This window comes from Rhineura floridana, chromosome 8 (genome assembly GCF_030035675.1).
Source record: "Rhineura floridana isolate rRhiFlo1 chromosome 8, rRhiFlo1.hap2, whole genome shotgun sequence".
Taxonomy (NCBI): Eukaryota; Metazoa; Chordata; class Lepidosauria; order Squamata; family Rhineuridae; genus Rhineura; species Rhineura floridana.
In genome coordinates, this window is record NC_084487.1 from 24,869,847 (window position 1) to 24,888,179 (window position 18,333).

The following is an 18,333-nucleotide window of genomic DNA, read 5'->3' on the forward strand; positions in this document are numbered from 1 at the left end:
ATGATGAGCTGCCAAACCAGGAGCAGGTACTGAGTAGCATAGAGGCGCTCCTAACTAGCAGTGCAATCCTATACATATCGGCCCCATTCAGTTTGATGGAACTTACTCCTAGGTAAGTGAGTGTAGTATTGCAGCCTAAATTTCCCTTGAGATGACTAGCTGTATGGGTCTTCCTAATGCTTAGAATCCATTAGCCATACTTGTAAGCCCCTTGGGAACAAGGATCTGCTTATGTAACTTTGGAAGGCAATATGTACGCTAAAGACATAATAATAGTAATAGTAGTAAGAGTAAATAATTACTATAATAAGGGTCAGTCTCTGTATCTGGAAAAAAATTAATTATTTTTAAATATCAAAATAGGCTGGGTGTCCTGGCTCCCAAACAAAGAAGCAGTCTCAGGACTTGAGACTGCATTTTACATGAGGTTTTATTCCGGAGGTCAGCACAGGAACACGGCATCAAGGATTCTAGGTGTGATTCAGGATACAGAACTAGGCATGTGGAAGCAAGAGTGGAAAGTTGCTGCAACCAGGATTCTCCCCCAGACACTCCTTATAAAAGAGAGGGGGTGGGCACCCTATTTGCTCTGGCTAACTCTAGCATTTTCCAGCCTTTACTGCAAGGCTGGGGCTCCTTCTCAGAGCAGAGGAGAATTTCTCTCAGTAATTTCTTTTTTGGCCTTTCTACATGGCCTTGCAGACTGTCAGCTCTCCTTCTGAGGAAAACTGCCTTATCACTCTGGGCTGGCTCATTACAGTATGTTTTCACAACAACTACGTCTGGGCTGGGTGCCAATGAAGACTCTTCACTGACCAATATAGACAGGTGTGGGGGATTCTCTGGGCCTTTCTCCACAATTCCATTAACAGGCCCGGAGGCTTCTGGAAGCATTTCCTCCATGGTTTCTTCATTCCCTTCCTGTACATTGGTAAACCCCTCTCCATCTCCCCCATACCCTGCCAAGCAGTCTCCATGGGAACCGTGACACTGGCCATTGGGCGTGTTACACGTGATGTCACTAATTAGCCCAACCACATTGGGATAACATACCAGAAACAATGGAAGCCCTCGTGTGTGGGTCCAATTGCAGTTCACAGCGAGCCTGCATTATTGTTTGGTGGGAAAATGTGATGCTCCTGCAACTGATGTATTTGCCAGTGTTTTGATCCCTCTGAAGTACAGTTTAGATCCGCCTGAAGTACAGTTTACCCTTGCTTTTTACTCTGTAAAACAAGTGTGGGGAGCCATTGGTCCTCCAGATGTTGCTGAACTAGACTTCCCATCATCCCTGGACATTAGCCATGCTTGCTGGTAGACAGGGTGTGTGATGAGAGTTGGAGTTCAAAAACATGTGGAGGGCCACAGTTTCCTCACATCTGCTGTAGAGGCATACTGATCATTCCAAACAGGTGCAATATGCTAACAGTCTTTCCCACGGTCTTTTTCAATAAAAGGGAATGGTATAGCATATAGTCATTATACAAAGCATACAGTACTGCATATCTTTCCTATTCACCCTTACTGCTAGGACATGTAGAACAGGCATTTTACTGAATGTCAGACAAAGAGGCTATTTGACATTTAATTCCAGCATTTGTATTTTTCCTTCACAGGTACGGGTTTTTACTTATCTTATCGGGAGGGAAGTCAGCTTTGCACAGAACATGAAATGGATAGCATGCAACAACAAAGGTAAGAAGCATCCTTTGCTGCAAACGGCAACCTTCTGTTCTTAGATTGTATAGTCTAAACCTTAGTCTGAGCCTGAGAAGCTCCAAAGAAGCAGCAAGAGATGGAATGAATTCCTAGATATGCCTACTACTTAGCCTGTGCTAAATAAGTGCCTGTCATGGCCCCGTCAGAGGACTCCTCAGATGAGGACAACTCGGGAGTAACAGCGGCAGACCCAGGAGCAGCAGACTCAGAAGGAGACATGGAGGAGCCTCCTGAGAATCCAGCTCCTTCTCCCCCTCAGCTGCAGAGCACCCCATGTTAGTAAACATAGCAAGGAAATAGTATTGGTTATTGTTAGTTGGATATACAGCTATTATGTCATCATGTCATATCATGTCGCAAACATATTACACATGACACTATTTGAGAGAAGTCCTGACTGCCGCCAACAAGGTTTGTACATCTGCCTGTAAATCTGCCACATTAGTCTTCAGTCGTCGCACTTCTTCTGTCTCAGAAGTGGGATTCGTTCCCCCTGCTGCTCCCTTTTCCATCTTGTCATGTTCAAGTGGTGGAAGCATTGAGGGTGGAGTAGATGGTTCTGTCAAGCTGTCGTGTCCAGAACGGGACTCAGGAACCAGACCAGTTGGTGCAAGCAATTCAGTTTTTATTAAAGTAATATCCAGACAAAAACTGCGCCTTCTCATGAAGCAACACTGTAACACATATCCTGCGACATAGAAGAAAGTTGACAGAACAAGGAATCCCTTCCCCTCCCCTCCCTTAAAAGGGGGCCTTTCTGGTGCGAATTCTCTCACTCCGCCTCAATGCACTCTCGTCCACACCCCTTCTCTCTCTCCCCCTTGCCCTCTTTTGCTGTCTTCGTGTACGTGGTGAGTATTCTACCTCTGGTATGGGGGAAAGCGGGGGGGGAGTTGTGCTTAAACCGTCAGACTGGCTTTTCCCTGGATCAGGAGGGAGTTGAATTCCCCCTTCACCTCTCTCCCTTTCTAGCTGCTCTAGTTGAGAAAGGGGAGGAGGCGTGGGAAGCACAGCTTCTGTCTCTGTGAAATCTTCAAGGTTTTCACTGTGAGACGGCTCTATTTCTGAGATTCCCCCCCCTTCCTCTGGCTCTTCTTCACACAGCTCTGGCCAACTGATCTCCTCCTCCTCCTCCTCTTCTTCTGAAACAACAGGGCCCCAATTCTGCATCCCGACAGTTCTTTAGTACACCTTTGACTCCCTTCTCATCCAAGGGTCCAATCGCCTCCCTAGATGGTCTCCTGCTTTGAATGTATTTATAGAATTTTTTGTTGTTGGTTTTTATGTTCTTAGCAATGTGCTCCTCAAATTCTTTTTTAGCATCCTTTATCGTCTTCTTGCATTTCTTTTGCCAGAGTTTGTGTTCTTTTTTATTTTCTTCATTCGGACAAGACTTCCATTTTCTGAAGGAAGACTTTTTGCCTCTAAGAGCTTCCTTGACTTTGCTCGTCAACCATGCTGGCATCTTCTTGGCCCTGGCGGTACCTTTTCTGATCTGCGGTATGCACTCCAGTTGAGCTTCTAATATAGTGTTTTTAAACAACTTCCAAGCATTTTCGAGTGATGTGACCCTCTGGACTTTGTTTTTCAGCTTTCTTTTTACCAATCCCCTCATTTTTGTGAAGTTTCCTCTTTTGAAGTCAAATGTGACCGTGTTGGATTTTCTTGGCAATTGGCCAGTTACATGTATGTTTAATTTAATAGCACTGTGGTCACTGCTCCCAATCGGTTCAACAACACTTACATCTTGCACCAGGTCCCGGTCCCCACTGAGGATTAAGTCCAGGGTTGCCGTCCCTCTGGTCGGTTCCATGACCAACTGGTCTAGGGAATAGTCATTTAGAATATCTAGAAACTTTGCTTCTTTGTCATGACTGGAACACATATGCGGCCAGTCTATGTCCGGGTAGTTGAAGTCACCCATTACTACCACATTTCCTAGTTTGGATGCTTCCTCAATTTCATATCTCATCTCAAGGTCTCCCTGAGCATTTTGATCAGGGGGACGATAGATCGTTCCCAGTATTAAGTCCCTCCTGGGGCATGGTATCACCACCCACAACAATTCTGTGGAGGAGTCCGCCTCTTTTGGGGTTTTGAGCTTGCCGGATTCAATGCCTTCTTTCACATATAGAGCGACTCCGCCACCAATATGTCCTTCCCTGTCCTTCCGATATAGTTTATATCCAGAGCTTGGAAAAGTTACTTTTTGAACTACGACTCCCATCAGCCCCAGCCAGCATGGCCACTGGATTGGGCTGATGGGAGTTGTAGTTCAAAAAAGTAACTTTTCCAAGCTCTGTTTATATCCAGGGATAACTGTATCCCACTGGTTTTCTCCATTCCACCAGGTCTCCGTTATGCTCACTATATCAATGCTCTCCTCTAAGACCAAGCACTCCAGTTCTCCCAACTTGGTTTGGAGGCTCCTAGCATTAGCGTACAGGCACTTGTAAGCAGTGTCTCTCTTCAAGTGTCTTTGGCACTTGTGGTTTGGCCTGTGGTAATTTTGCTCTTCTGAATTTATATCCTGTGCCCCTGCTCTCACAATGCCTACTTCTAGGCCTACCCCTTTTAAAATTTCATCATTTCTTTGGTTTTTATCCCAGGGGGGAGGTTTATTCCGAACCGGACCTTTCTCAGCTCCTGTCGGGTTTCCCCCCTCAGTCAGTTTAAAAGCTGCTCTGCTACCTTTTTAATTTTAAGTGCCAGCAGGCTGGTTCCATTCTGGTTCAAGTGGAGCCCGTCCCTTTTGTACAGGCCCGGCTTGTCCCAAAATGTTCCCCAGTGCCTAACAAATCCAAACCCTTCCACCCGACACCATCGTCTCATCCACGCATTGAGACTGCAAAGCTGGGCCTGTCTGGCTGGTCCTGCGCGTGGAACCGGTAGCATTTCAGAGAAAGCCACCTTGGAGGTCCTGGCTTTCAGCATCCTACCTAGCAACCTAAATTTTGCTTCCAGGACCTCACGGCTGCATTTCCCCATATCGTTGGTGCCAATGTGCACCACGACCACTGACTCCTCCCCAGCACTGTCTACCAAACTATCTAAACTATCTTAAAAACCTTTTAGGACACTGTAGGTGTTTTTATCCACTGGGTGTTCTCATTCCGCCCCCACCCCCCTTTTGTTGTATTCTGCTGTTTATTGATTTTTATAAGGCTGGGGTTTTTTTTTACATTGTTCTCTTTTCCCCCTCTGTGATCTGCTGTGCCTGGAAACACTTGTGCCGAAGGTGTGATGTACAAATTTTACTAATAAATGAATAAATAAATATAGTAAATCTGTGATGTGGTTGGTAGGGATGAGGCACCATCTTAGAAATAGTATCCACGTTATAGACCTCTTCACTGTGACTTGGGTTCTTTCGGAATAATAATGATAATGATGTATTTCATTTACTGATCAGTTCCCATGAGGCATCCCAAAGTGATTTACAATACAATAAAATCATATATAAAACAATTGCATATATGCAAACAGTCAAAACATTTATATATATTAAAAATTAAAAACCAATTATATATGTGTATGCATGTGTGTGTGTGTGTGTGTGTGTGTATAAAAGCAATTTAAAACAACAATAACAACAATACATACAGTATATTAAATCAATTCAAATCCAATGCAGATACTAACTAGGATAAAAATATCCACTTAGAAGGCTTGTTGAAAGAGGAACATCTTGAAAAGTTGCTGAAAGGACAATAGAGATGGCACTTGTCTGATATATAACAAGAGGGAGCTCTGAAGGGTCCGTGCCGCCATACTAAGGGCCCAGTTCTGACATCATGCAGAATGGACTTCATGATAGGATAGTATCTACAGGATGCCCCCTTTCCTGCAGAATACAGTGATCAGTTGGTTATATAGGGGACGAGACAATCTTTTAGATATCCTGGTCCCAAGCTGTACAGGGCTTTGTACACCAGTATCAATGCCTTGAACGAAGCCTGGTAGCTAATAGACAGCCAGTGCAGTTTTTTCAGAATTATGGTATGCAATCTCAATAATAGAATAACGCCTTCATTACTCTGAAAAGTCTGTTCCATCTGACTTTGAGTGGCACCTGACTGCATAAGCAACCAAAATGCTCACTGGAGTGGGGGAAGCATTACTTTAAGAGTGTGGTGGATGATCTGAAAGGCAATGAATAGACGAATCTAAGGTGGGCAGGGGGACCAGCAACCCTCCAGCTGTTGCTGGCCTGCAACTCAATTGTCCCTGACCACTGGCTAAGCTGCCTGGGGCCCAGCATTATCTAAAGGGCCACTGATTGCTCACCACTGATCTAAGGAGAGTCTTCCTGGATTAAACCAAAGGCCATCTAGTCTAACATTCACTTTTCCACAGTGGCCGATCAGATCCTTTCAGGAAGCCCACAAGCAGTGAATGAAAGAAATAGCTTTCTTCTGCAGTTTGCCCCTTAAGAACTGGTGTTCAGTGGCATGCAGCTTCTAAATGTGAGGTTTCCATATAGCCATTGTGCCTGCTACAAACCTCCATTAAATTTTGTAATCCCCTTTGAAAGCCAGCGGCCATCACCATATCTTGAGTTATATATATCTCTGTGTGCGAGATATATATGTATTTGTTTTCTGCAGCTGTGCATTATTTTGTAAACCTATGTCATTTCCCTTAATATTTTTTCTCCAGACTAGAAAGCCCTGAGTGAATTAGCTTTTCCACCTGTTTCTCTTAAAGAAATAGAAGATTCAGGCTATAAATCTTCAGGCCAAGGGATAGTTGTGTGTGATCTGCCAGTTACACCGAAGCATCCGCTTAACAGATCCCAGTTACACCCAAGCATCCATTGTCACAGATCCCAGGGCAGAGAAGAGGATATCTCATAGCAACATAGGAAGCTGCCTTATGCCAGAACGTTGGGCCATTTTGCTCAGTATTGTCTGACTGGTAGCTATACTCCTGGGCTTCAGGCAACAGTCTTTCCCATCCCTTCCTAGAGATGCTGGGGACTGACCCAGGACCCTTTGTATGTGAAGCATGTGCCCTTCATCCTCTACCTTAATCTTAGATCATGCAGTACAAAGTACATTGAACTGGCCCTGCTGAGACCTAATGCTATGTCCCTTTCTCTCTCTCTTTGCAACTGTATCCAACAGTGAGACTGAAGGAGGAGTGGAGATGGCCTTTATGGGAACTCATGGTCTCATGAGGAGCTCCCTCTATGTTGGATCTGAGAAACTCTCAAACAGGTGAGTCCTTTGGATGCCCATCTCTGAGACATACAGCAGATCCCACCCATATATTTGAAGCACATGCAGTGCATATTTAAAGCACACAACGTCCCCGCAAAAATTCTGGGAACTGTGGTTTTCCCCTCACAGAGCTACAAATTCCCAGCACCCTTAACAAGCTTTAGTCCCCTTAATTCTCTGGGGGAAGTCGAGTGCTTTAAATATGTGTTGGATGTGCTTTAAATGTATGGTGTTGACCTGCCCATAGACTCCAAGAATTAGCATGGAGTGTTCAATCAGCAAACGTACAGACAGCATAACCATCCCTTTCCCCTCAGTGACAACTCTTCTTGTTGTCAAACCCTGCCACTTAATTTGTTGCAAAACTCCAAAGGGTATCATTTTGCAAACTGATAAAGTTGCCTTACATTGACTCACCACAGGGCTGCTTGTGGCAATCTAATGATGCATAAAACAAGTAAATATTTCATGTGATCAAGAGACTGTACGCAGCAGGTGGCTATGGTATCACTGGAAAAGCAGGAGCCAACCTTACTGTGTGCTTGTTGATTTTACTGGTTACAAAATCAGTCCCAAGAACGCTCCCCCCCCCCTTTAGACTAATCTGAGATTTCTTCTGGAATTTGTAAAAGTCCTCAAAGACCTGGGCTTTGTTTGATTCAGAGCTGACTATTGCTTAATCTCAGAGCCTGTTTTAAAGGTCAGAACTCTCCTCAAAGTGCAGGAAGTGGTGTGGGCTGATAAATGTGCATATTGTGATCCAGCCAAAGTTTAGGCTTCCATATGGGCATCTCTACCTAGGGGCCCGTCAAGACACCCTTGTGCATTCATTTGTACTCGCTTGTGGTGCTCTCATCATGGTCACATGCAGTCCCACTTTCAATACTATTTGCACCTGCAAGGTTTTGGGGTGGTCATGCAGCTTCACTTGCAATCAGTGCACATCTTGTAACTTTCTGCTGAGACCCCATAACTTTTCATACCACAAATGTTTTGAGCTCTCCCCCCCTGTGCTTTTGTTGTGCAATAGCTACTCCAGGCAGCAATATGTAGTAGCATTGGGAACCCATAGCAGAACAACTGATAAAGCGGAATAAATACACTGCAAATGCACTATTATTCTGTCAAGATATGTTGCGGAGTACAGCCTCAATAAAACATCAGTCCGTAGAGGCCCCTAATGTGAGGATTCATGAGCATAAATGGGAGCTACACTTGTTCCTCTCTCAATTCAAAGCTTGGGGCTGTGTGAGCATGTCGTCATTTCAGAAAGTCAGCATGAGTGCACTTCTGTTCAAAGGAGCATTTTATATACTAATCCATGCTTTGCACATCTGCTTACCTTCCAGCATCTCACAAACAAAAATGACACTCTATATACTTGTAATATCCTTCTCTTCCTACCAAAAATCACTGCTTGAGGGTCTCTGCACTTTTGCACATTGCTGAAGGTGCTTCTCTAACTTTTGTATTGATTTACTCTCCAACAGCCCACCCTGCACTGATTTAAAAGCAAAAAGACTGCTTTTTTTCTTTTAAAGATATTGGGGGGGGGAGATACTTGCCTGTTGTTGCTGCTGCTGCTGTTATATTTCTGTCCTGTCATCCTGGACACCATACATGGGCCCTCCCCAATTTATCCTTGCAACAACCCTGTGTGGTGAACACACCACATCTGGTGTAATGTGTTCAGTTCTGGGCACCACAGCTTGGCAAACTGGAGCATGTCCAGAGGAAGATGACTAGGAGGGTGAAAGGTCTGGAATCCCTGTCCTGTGAGGAACTGTTGAAAGAGCTTGTTGATCCTCAAGAGCAGAAGATTAAGGGGAGACTTGATACTGTCTTGAAGTATCTGAAGGACTTTTACATGGAAGACAGAGCAGACATGTTCTCTGTTGCTCCACAAGGCAGGACTAGAATTAATATATGGAACTTGGAAATAGCAGAAAAGCAGGAGAAACTTCTTTTTGACTATGGAACCACTTCCTTCATGTAGTGGTGGACTATCCTTCACTGGAGGAGTTTAAGCAGAGGCCAGATGGCCTTCTCTCAGGGATACTGTAACTGCAACTGTAGATGCTGCATTGCAGATCCTGCACTGAGCTATGGGACTGGACTGGATGACCTCCAAGGTCACTCCCAACTCTATGTTCTTATGTGACTAGCCCAAGGCTACCCACTAAGTTTCAAAACTAGATAGGGATTTGAATCTGGATTTTCCTGCTTCAGATAGGCAGCTCTTTGATGGTCACACTTGTAAAGTGTATATCATTTTGAGAATTTAGAACTGATAATAGCCTGCCTATCTAAGAAAACACTATGGCCAAAAATATATTCTTTTTTTATTATTAATTTTTATTCAAATTTTCAAAAACAAAAAAACAACACAGAACAAAAACAATTATACAAAAAAAATAAAATGTTGACTTCCGATTTGTCGCAGATCAACCATAGGTCTACAATATATAACAGTCCTGTCTCTAAAATTATATTACAAAATCACTTTCCTCCAGTAGTTATCTTAATTAATCATCAAATCTCATAAACATTACTTTATTCTTTCCACAAAAAGTCCAAAAGAGATTTCAATTCCTTGAGAGATATATCTTTCAATTTTTCTCCAAATAAACATGTCGCTTAATCCATCTGATTCAAATCTGTTAGGTCCAATAATTTCAATAGCCATTCCTCCATTATCTATATTAATTCCATCTTCCATCTTCAATAATCCTGTTAAGTCCAGTAATTTCAGTAGCCATTCTTCCATTATCAGTATCCCATAATAATCTTGTTGTCATAGCCATAATCCAAATAAACATATCGATTAATCCATCTCGTCAAATCTATTAGGTCCAATAATTTCCATAACCATTCTTCCATTATCAATATTAATTCCATCTTCCATCTTCAATAGTCCTGTTAAATCCAGTGGTTTCAGTATCCATTCATCCATTATCAGTATCTCATGATGATCTTGCTGTCATAGCCATAGTCATATAACAAGAGTCTGATGGGAATTTCCCCCTTCACAAATATGTCCTTGCCATCAATTCTGAATATGTTGCTGAAATATTGTTGTAAAGTCACTTCTCTGCTCTTCTTTTTTACAAAATGCACTGGCTCATCTCTTAAGAGTTTTTCCATTGTCACATATTTGTAATTAATTCCATAGATTTTTTCTATGTCAAGCTCCATCACATCATTCCAGTCAAGAAAATTATCCAAGACGTTGATAACTTTATCACTAATATCTTCATTAGTTTCTTCAGAGACAACGTTGAATTCCAAACAGTAAACTTTATTTCTAACATCCGTAAACTCCAGATCTTTTTCCAATTCCTCATTTGTTCCAGTCTCCATGGCTTGTATCTTCCCTTTAATTTTTCTTTTCTCATCTCTAATCCCATCAAAATCCTCTTTCACAGAATCCCCTATTTTTTAAAACTCCTGCATCATTTTGCTAAGTTCAATTTTCATCTCCTGTCTGCCCTGTCTCAGGGTTTGTTTCATTATCTCAATCTCACTCATTATTTTCTGAAACATAATTTCTTCCATGGTCTCAGTCACTTTCCTGGTTGTCATTCTTAAAACCACAAAAACAAAAAATTATTTCAGCCACAATTGGGTTAATGTTTCAGGCTTGCAGACATCAATACAGCCTGCCTTATCTCTTATATATTCAGGAAAACAAAACAAGTTTAGTTCCCAGCTTCAAACAGTTAGTGGCGTTGTGAGTAAGCAGATTCGTCAAAATGAAATAGACCAAAAAAAAAAATAGTTCCAGACATAATACTCCAAAGTGCATAAATCAAATTTGTTTATTTTTTTCCCTCCTCGAAATAAAAATCCCTCTTCCGTTAATATCTTTAGAATGTACTTCCAGGCCCGCTTTTTGCAATAAAAACAAAGATAAGCTTTTTTCTATTTCTTTCCTCCTTAGTTTTGTGAGTGAAAGAGAAAATTTTTAACTCACCCAGTTCTTTATAGCTGATTCATTGACAAATCTCTTTTTGGTGCAACAATTTAAACCAAGTAAAAAAAAAATGGAAAGAAGGATGCTTGCCTGTTAGTTCGTTTTTCTTTGAAGAAAAGATAAACGTGTCGCTTAATCAGCAAGAGCTTTGATGGAAGTCCGTCCGGCATTCGCTGGCTGAACTTTCTCTCATAAATTAATGAAATCCAGTCCTCCCAACAAAAACAGGCTTTGTGGTTAATCTCACGTTTCTCCCTGACCGGGAGAAAATCTTAACCAGTCAAAAAAAAAAACATTCTGACTGATTAAAGCTGAAAAAGCTTCTTCTGAGACAAGAGCTTGTCTCAGAGGCAGCACAGGCGAAATCACCCTTCCCGGAAGTCCGGCCAAAAATATATTCTTGAAGCCTCTCTTTTGAATTCAAAGTAGGCAACGCCTCTGCCAAGATAAAATATAAGCGAAGTAGATTATGGAATCTTGAGGACCAAAATTTGCATTTTAGCTGCAGATCAAAACATAGTTTGGGTAACACTTTGGCAGGAGATTTTTTTAAAGTTCTCCAAAAATTAATCAGAGAATAGTGAATACGAGCTCTAATGGAGGGAAAGCCAACCTTTGCTAGAATCAATGCTGCGGGGTACCAGGAGGCCAAATTAATTTTTTTCTCAAAAAACTATTTTGAAGTTCCTCTAATTTGGCTAGCTGTGTGCCTTTCCAACCCCAAACTGCAGCATCATGTAAAATCTGAGCAACCACTTATATCATATGTAATAGTTCAAAAATAAAACTTGTCAGCTGCTATCTGTGGTGTACAAGGCACGTTACTGTCTCCGTGTGCATTTGCATGCAGGTGCAGTTAGAGTCAAAATGCATTTGCCCCTACATTTAGATATGCTGGGAAAGCTGCTAAAGCTTGAAGGATTGCAATTATGCACATTAACAGTATTTTAAAGGCCTCTCTAAAAGGCAACCCAGGGATAAATGAGGGCAGTGATTCAGCTGCAGAAAATAGGCACTGTACTCAGTAAATAGGGACCACTAGAGCACATGCATCTGAGAATAAGGAAACTGAGTCTTTGTGTCAAGGAGCATGTCTTCAAGGCAGGCGTGATTTTTAGCATCAGTCTCTGCAAATAATGCCTTGCCTAAAACAGCAAGGAAATAATTGGCAACCTGTTGGTTGGCTATTCAAATCACCAGCATTGTTCCTCGAGCAAAGGATGTCTGTCACCTGCACAGTGAAGCCTCTCAGTGTGTCCTGTGGCATCCATTGTCTGGAGCAACTGTATCTCCCTTGGCTAGAATCTGACACCTGTTGTTACTGGAATACTTTCATAACCAGAACCCTTCCACCCTTGCTAGTGGCAACATCTGCTAGTACATGCATGGTGCAGATGTTAGTAACAGGATCCCTTGGGCAACAGATATTGCTACAGCTGCTCTCATGTGAAATGACTGGACATTCTGTGTTGGACAGGAGAATTCCCTCTTTGAAGTATCTTATCCTTTTATCCACAAAGTCTTTAGTGGGCATGCACAATGTCCTAGTATATATATGTAAGTGCTTGTGTGTGTATTTTAAAAAAATCAGTAAAGACAACCTGCTCAGAAGGCACATACATGACAGCAGTGCACATCTCTCTAATGCATATATGTGTATGGATGAACTGGACAGTGCAAGGACAGCACAAATCTGAATAAGTAGAGTGCTGGCCACTTGGAATGCAACTGTGTGGAGGGTGCTCCATTGTGGCATACTGTTCATTTTTATCTGTTTACCATGTGGATCCAAGCGGTTTTCGCTACTCCACCTTAATGACTTCCTTTTGGGGAACAACAAAGCGTCAAGGCGAGTTAAGCAGCAGAGCGAAAAGAGGGTTAAAGAAAGGTCAGGCTGTTCTAGGTGGGAAAACAACAAACACAAAAGACTTGCCTGGAAGGCGCAGCCCCTTGCTGAGATTAAAAGCAGCCAAAAGCTTAAACAGCCCCGCCCCTCGCTCAGGAAGGAAGCCTGAGAGAATACTAAAGAGTTAAGCCCCAGCTGATAGCCAGCAGCCTCAAGTAACACATCATTGGCTGGCAGCAGTAGCTGGGAGGAACCAGCCACACATATAAAGTCAGAGCACCCTAGCGAGGGAGCCTGCTCCACGAGCTAGAGGGAGCCCCAGCTGACAAAGCGTCAAGGCCCCAGCTGACAAAGCGTCAAGGCGAGTTAAGCAGCAGAGCGAGTTCGGCAGCAGGGCGAGGAGGCCAGGGCCCCCCACTCTGCCCGTCTGTTCCCTGACCTCAACTAAACCGCAGTCTCCAACCCATTGACGTAATAAACCTTAAACAAAACTATGCAGGTAAGAAGCCAGCAGGGGTGTGGGGGCTTTCCAGTGTTTTGCACCGCCTGCAGCATGTACGACTATCTGCCTGTTGGACAGAAGTCGTGGGTATGCTCTCGGTGCAATGAGCTCCTGGCTCTCCGGGAACGACTTCATTTCCTTGAGGCCAAGGTGGCGGACCTGGAAAAGCTGAGAGAGGCAGAGAGGTGTGTGGAGGAGGCCTTCAGGGACGTTATAGCTGTGTCCCACTCCAACGATGATAGCTCTCCTGCTATCATGGACAACGATGGTCTCGGGGAAGGAGACCATCCACCTGAGGAAGAGGGAAACGATCCCTTAGAAGGGACCCATTCCTTGGGGGATGAGCAGCTATCCTCTCGTGCCGAGGATATATCTCCAAGGGGTGGAGGGATCCTTGTAGTGGGTGATTCGATCATTAGGAACATAGACAGTGGGGTGTGTGATGGGCTTGTAGACCGCAAGGTGTTTTGCCTGCCTGGTGCGAAGGTTGCGGATATCGCCCGTCGTTTAGACAGTTTGGTAGACAGTGCTGGGAAGGAGTCAGTGGTCGTGGTGCACGTTGGCACCAATGACATGGGGAAATGCAGCCGTGAGGTCCTGGAAGCAAAATTTAGGTTGCTAGGTAGGATGCTGAAAGCCAGGACCTCCAAGGTGGCTTTCTCTGAAATGCTACCGGTTCCACGCGCAGGACCAGCCAGACAGGCCCAGCTTTGCAGTCTCAATGCGTGGATGAGACGATGGTGTCAGGTGGAAGGGTTTGGATTTGTTAGGCACTGGGGAACATTTTGGGACAAGCCGGGCCTGTACAAAAGGGACGGGCTCCACTTGAACCAGAATGGAACCAGCCTGCTGGCACTTAAAATTAAAAAGGTGGCAGAGCAGCTTTTAAACTGACTGAGGGGAGAAACCCGACAGGAGCTGAGAAAGGTCCGGTTCGGAATAAACCTCCCCCCTGGGATAAAAACCAAAGAAATGATGAAATTTTAAAAGGGGTAGGCCTAGAAGTAGGCATTGTGAGAGCAGGGGCACAGGATATAAATTCAGAAGAGCAAAATTACCACAGGCCTAACCACAAGTGCCAAAGACACTTGAAGAGAGACACTGCTTACAAGTGCCTGTATGCTAAAGCTAGGAGCCTGCGAACCAAGATGGGAGAACTGGAGTGCTTGGTGTTAGAGGAGAGCATTGATATAGTGAGCATAACGGAGACCTGGTGGAATGGAGAAAACCAGTGGGATACGGTTATCCCTGGATATAAACTATATCGGAAGGACAGGGAAGGACATATTGGTGGCGGAGTCGCTCTATACGTGAAAGAAGGCATTGAATCCAGCAAGCTCGAAACCCCAAAAGAGGCAGACTCCTCCACAGAATCGTTGTGGGTGGTGATACCATGCCCCAGGAGGGACTTAATACTGGGAACGATCTATCGTCCCCCTGATCAAAATGCTCAGGGAGACCTTGAGATGAGATATGAAATTGAGGAAGCATCCAAACTAGGAAATGTGGTAGTAATGGGTGACTTCAACTACCCGGACATAGACTGGCCGCATATGTGTTCCAGTCATGACAAAGAAGCAAAGTTTCTAGATATTCTAAATGACTATTCCCTAGACCAGTTGGTCATGGAACCGACCAGAGGGACGGCAACCCTGGACTTAATCCTCAGTGGGGACCGGGACCTGGTGCAAGATGTAAGTGTTGTTGAACCGATTGGGAGCCGTGACCACAGTGCTATTAAATTAAACATACATGTAACTGGCCAATTGCCAAGAAAATCCAACACGGTCACATTTGACTTCAAAAGAGGAAACTTCACAAAAATGAGGGGATTGGTAAAAAGAATGCTGAAAAACAAAGTCCAGAGGGTCACATCACTCGAAAATGCTTGGAAGTTGTTTAAAAACACTATATTAGAAGCTCAACTGGAGTGCATACCGCAGATCAGAAAAGGTACCGCCAGGGCCAAGAAGATGCCAGCATGGTTAACGAGCAAAGTCAAGGAAGCTCTTAGAGGCAAAAAGTCTTCCTTCAAAAAATGGAAGTCTTGTCCGAATGAAGAAAATGAAAAAGAACACAAACTCTGGCAAAAGAAATGCAAGAAGACAATAAGGGATGCTAAAAAAGAATTTGAGGAGCACATTGCTAAGAACATAAAAACCAACAACAAAAAATTCTATAAATACATCAAAGCAGGAGACCATCTAGGGAGACAATTGGACCCTTGGATGATAAGGGAGTCAAAGGTGTACTAAAGAACGATAAGGAGATTGCAGAGAAGCTAAATGAATTCTTTGCATCTGTCTTCACATTGGAAGATATAGGGCAGATCCCTGAACCTGAACTAACATTTGCAGGAAGGGATTCTGAGGAACTGAGACAAATAGTGGTAACGAGAGAGGAAGTTCTAAGCTTAATGGACAATATAAAAACTGACAAATCACCGGGCCCGGATGGCATCCACCCGAGAGTTCTCAAAGAACTCAAAAGTGAAATTGCTGATCTGCTAACTAAAATATGTAACTTGTCCCTTGGGTCCTCCTCCGTGCCTGAGGACTGGAAAGTGGCAAATGTAACGCCAATCTTCAAAAAGGGATCCAGAGGGGATCCCAGAAATTACAGGCCAGTTAGCTTAACTTCTGTCCCTGGAAAACTGGTAGAAAGTATTATTAAAGCTAGATGAACTAAGCACATAGAAGAACAAGCCTTGCTGAAGCAGAGCCAGCATGGCTTCTGCAAGGGAAAGTCCTGTCTCAGTAACCTATTAGAATTCTTTGAGAGTGTCAACAAGCATATAGATAGAGGTGATCCAGTGAACATAGTGTACTTAGACTTTCAAAAAGCGTTTGACAAGGTACCTCACCAAAGGCTTCTGAGGAAGCTTAGCAGTCATGGAATAAGAGGAGAGGTCCTCTTGTGGATAAGAAATTGGTTAAGAAGTAGAAAGCAGAGAGTAGGAATCAACGGACAGTTCTCCCAATGGAGGGCTGTAGAAAGTGGAGTCCCTCAAGGATCGGTATTGGGACCTGTACTTTTCAACTTGTTCATTAATGACCTAGAATTAGGAGTGAGCAGTGAAGTGGCCAAGTTTGCTGACGACACTAAATTGTTCAGGGTTGTTAAAACAAAAAGGGATTGCGAAGAGCTCCAAAAAGACCTCTCCAAACTGAGTGAATAGGCGGAAAAATGGCAAATGCAATTCAATATAAACAAGTGTAAAATTATGCATATTGGAGCAAAAAATCTGAATTTCACATATACGCTCATGGGGTCTGAACTGGCGGTGACCGACCAGGAGAGAGACCTCGGGGTTGTAGTGGACAGCACGATGAAAATGTCGACCCAGTGTGCGGCAGCTGTGAAAAAGGCAAATTCCATGCTAGCGATAATTAGGAAAGGTATTGAAAATAAAACAGCCGATATCATAATGCCGTTGTATAAATCTATGGTGCTGCCGCATTTGGAATACTGTGTACAGTTCTGGTCACCTCATCTCAAAAAGGATATTCTAGAGTTGGAAAAGGTTCAGAAGAGGGCAACCAGAATGATCAAGGGGATGGAGCGACTCCTTTACGAGGAAAGGTTGCAGCATTTGGGGCTTTTTAGTTTAGAGAAAAGGCGGGTCAGAGGAGACATGATAGAAGTGTATAAAATTATGCATGGCATTGAGAAAGTGGATAGAGAAAAGTTCTTCTCCCTCTCTCATAATACTAGAACTCGTGGACATTCAAAGAAGCTGAATGTTGGAAGATTCAGGACAGACAAAAGGAAGTACTTCTTTACTCAGCGCATAGTCAAACTATGGAATTTGCTCCCACAAGATGCAGTAATGGCCACCAGCTTGGATGGCTTTAAAAGAAGATTAGACAAATTCATGGAGGACAGGGCTATCAATGGCTACTAGCCATGATGGCTGTGCTGTGCCACCCTAGTCAGAGGCAGCATGCTTCTGAAAACCAGTTGCCGGAAGCCTCAGGAGGGGAGACTGTTCTTGCACTCGGGTCCTGCTTGTGGGCTTCCCCCAGGCACCTGGTTGGCCACTGTGAGAACAGGATGCTGGACTAGATGGGCCACTGGCCTGATCCAGCAGGCTCTTCTTATGTTCTTATGATTACCAACTGTATGGTGAAAAGCTATGAATCCACATTGTGAGAATTTAAACAAAGATCTTGCACAGTGGAGCATACTCCATGAAGCTGCACTTGATGCAACCTCCATGCTTCTGTTTTGTCTGTGTGTGTTGGGTTTAGTTGCAACTCAGTCCTGTTGGACTAACCATCCTGTGTGCCTTCTTGCCCATTACATGTTGCACATGAACAACCCAGCTTTTTTGGTGTGGACAATAGTGCCACCAGGTGGGGAAAAAGTATTACAATCTAGACTTTCAGCCAGGGGGCTTCGATTCTGGTAGACTGAGACCTGGTACCAATAATTTTCTAAAGGTGGATATAGGTTGTGATTGGTTTTTATTATATTTCATTTTATTTTGGCTGGGTTTGCTATTTCCTGAACAAGCTTTATTTTTCGTCTAATCAGCTTGCTTGGGCTATTGCTAGATAGGCACAATCTATATGCAGAAATAAAAATTGTCGCACCAGCAGTAGGCAGAGGACCAAGAACCACATCCAGCAATGCAGAAACTCATGTGTTTCCCCATACAATGTACCATGTGTAACCCTCATGCAGCAGACTGTACCCAGACTTCAGCCTGCACTAGATACTACCTCCCAGTATGTACAACTGCCTACATGCTGCTTCTGCTGTGGCTCTATGCAATTTCCTGTGTTTATAGTCTTCAAACAGAAATAGCTTACAGATTGCAGGTGTAACTGCATCATCATCATTCTAACCCTGTGCAGAAATTTCAGTTAACATTTCATTTCCTCACACACAGGATAAATTACATTTCGTTTCCACATTGACAAATGTCTAATTAACAAACATTCACTGCTATTCACCTCAAGGCTTTAATCTTTTGTCTTTCTGCCTCTGAAAGACTTGAATTCTGGCATAGATTCATTGTCATTGTCTAATTAAGGGGAATGTTTTTTACAGGGCCACTTGCTTTGGG

General features: G+C 43.5%; 1 protein-coding gene across 1 annotated transcript in view; it reads left to right on the top strand.

Moving 5' to 3' along the window:
- Nucleotides 1-18,333, top strand: part of CACNA2D4 (calcium voltage-gated channel auxiliary subunit alpha2delta 4) — a 270,960-nt gene that overhangs the window by 58,357 nt on the left and 194,270 nt on the right. The window contains 3 exon segments of the mRNA XM_061582150.1: nt 1,617-1,695; nt 2,692-2,743; nt 6,846-6,938. Of these exon segments, the coding sequence (XP_061438134.1) occupies nt 1,617-1,695; nt 2,692-2,743; nt 6,846-6,938 (224 nt within the window).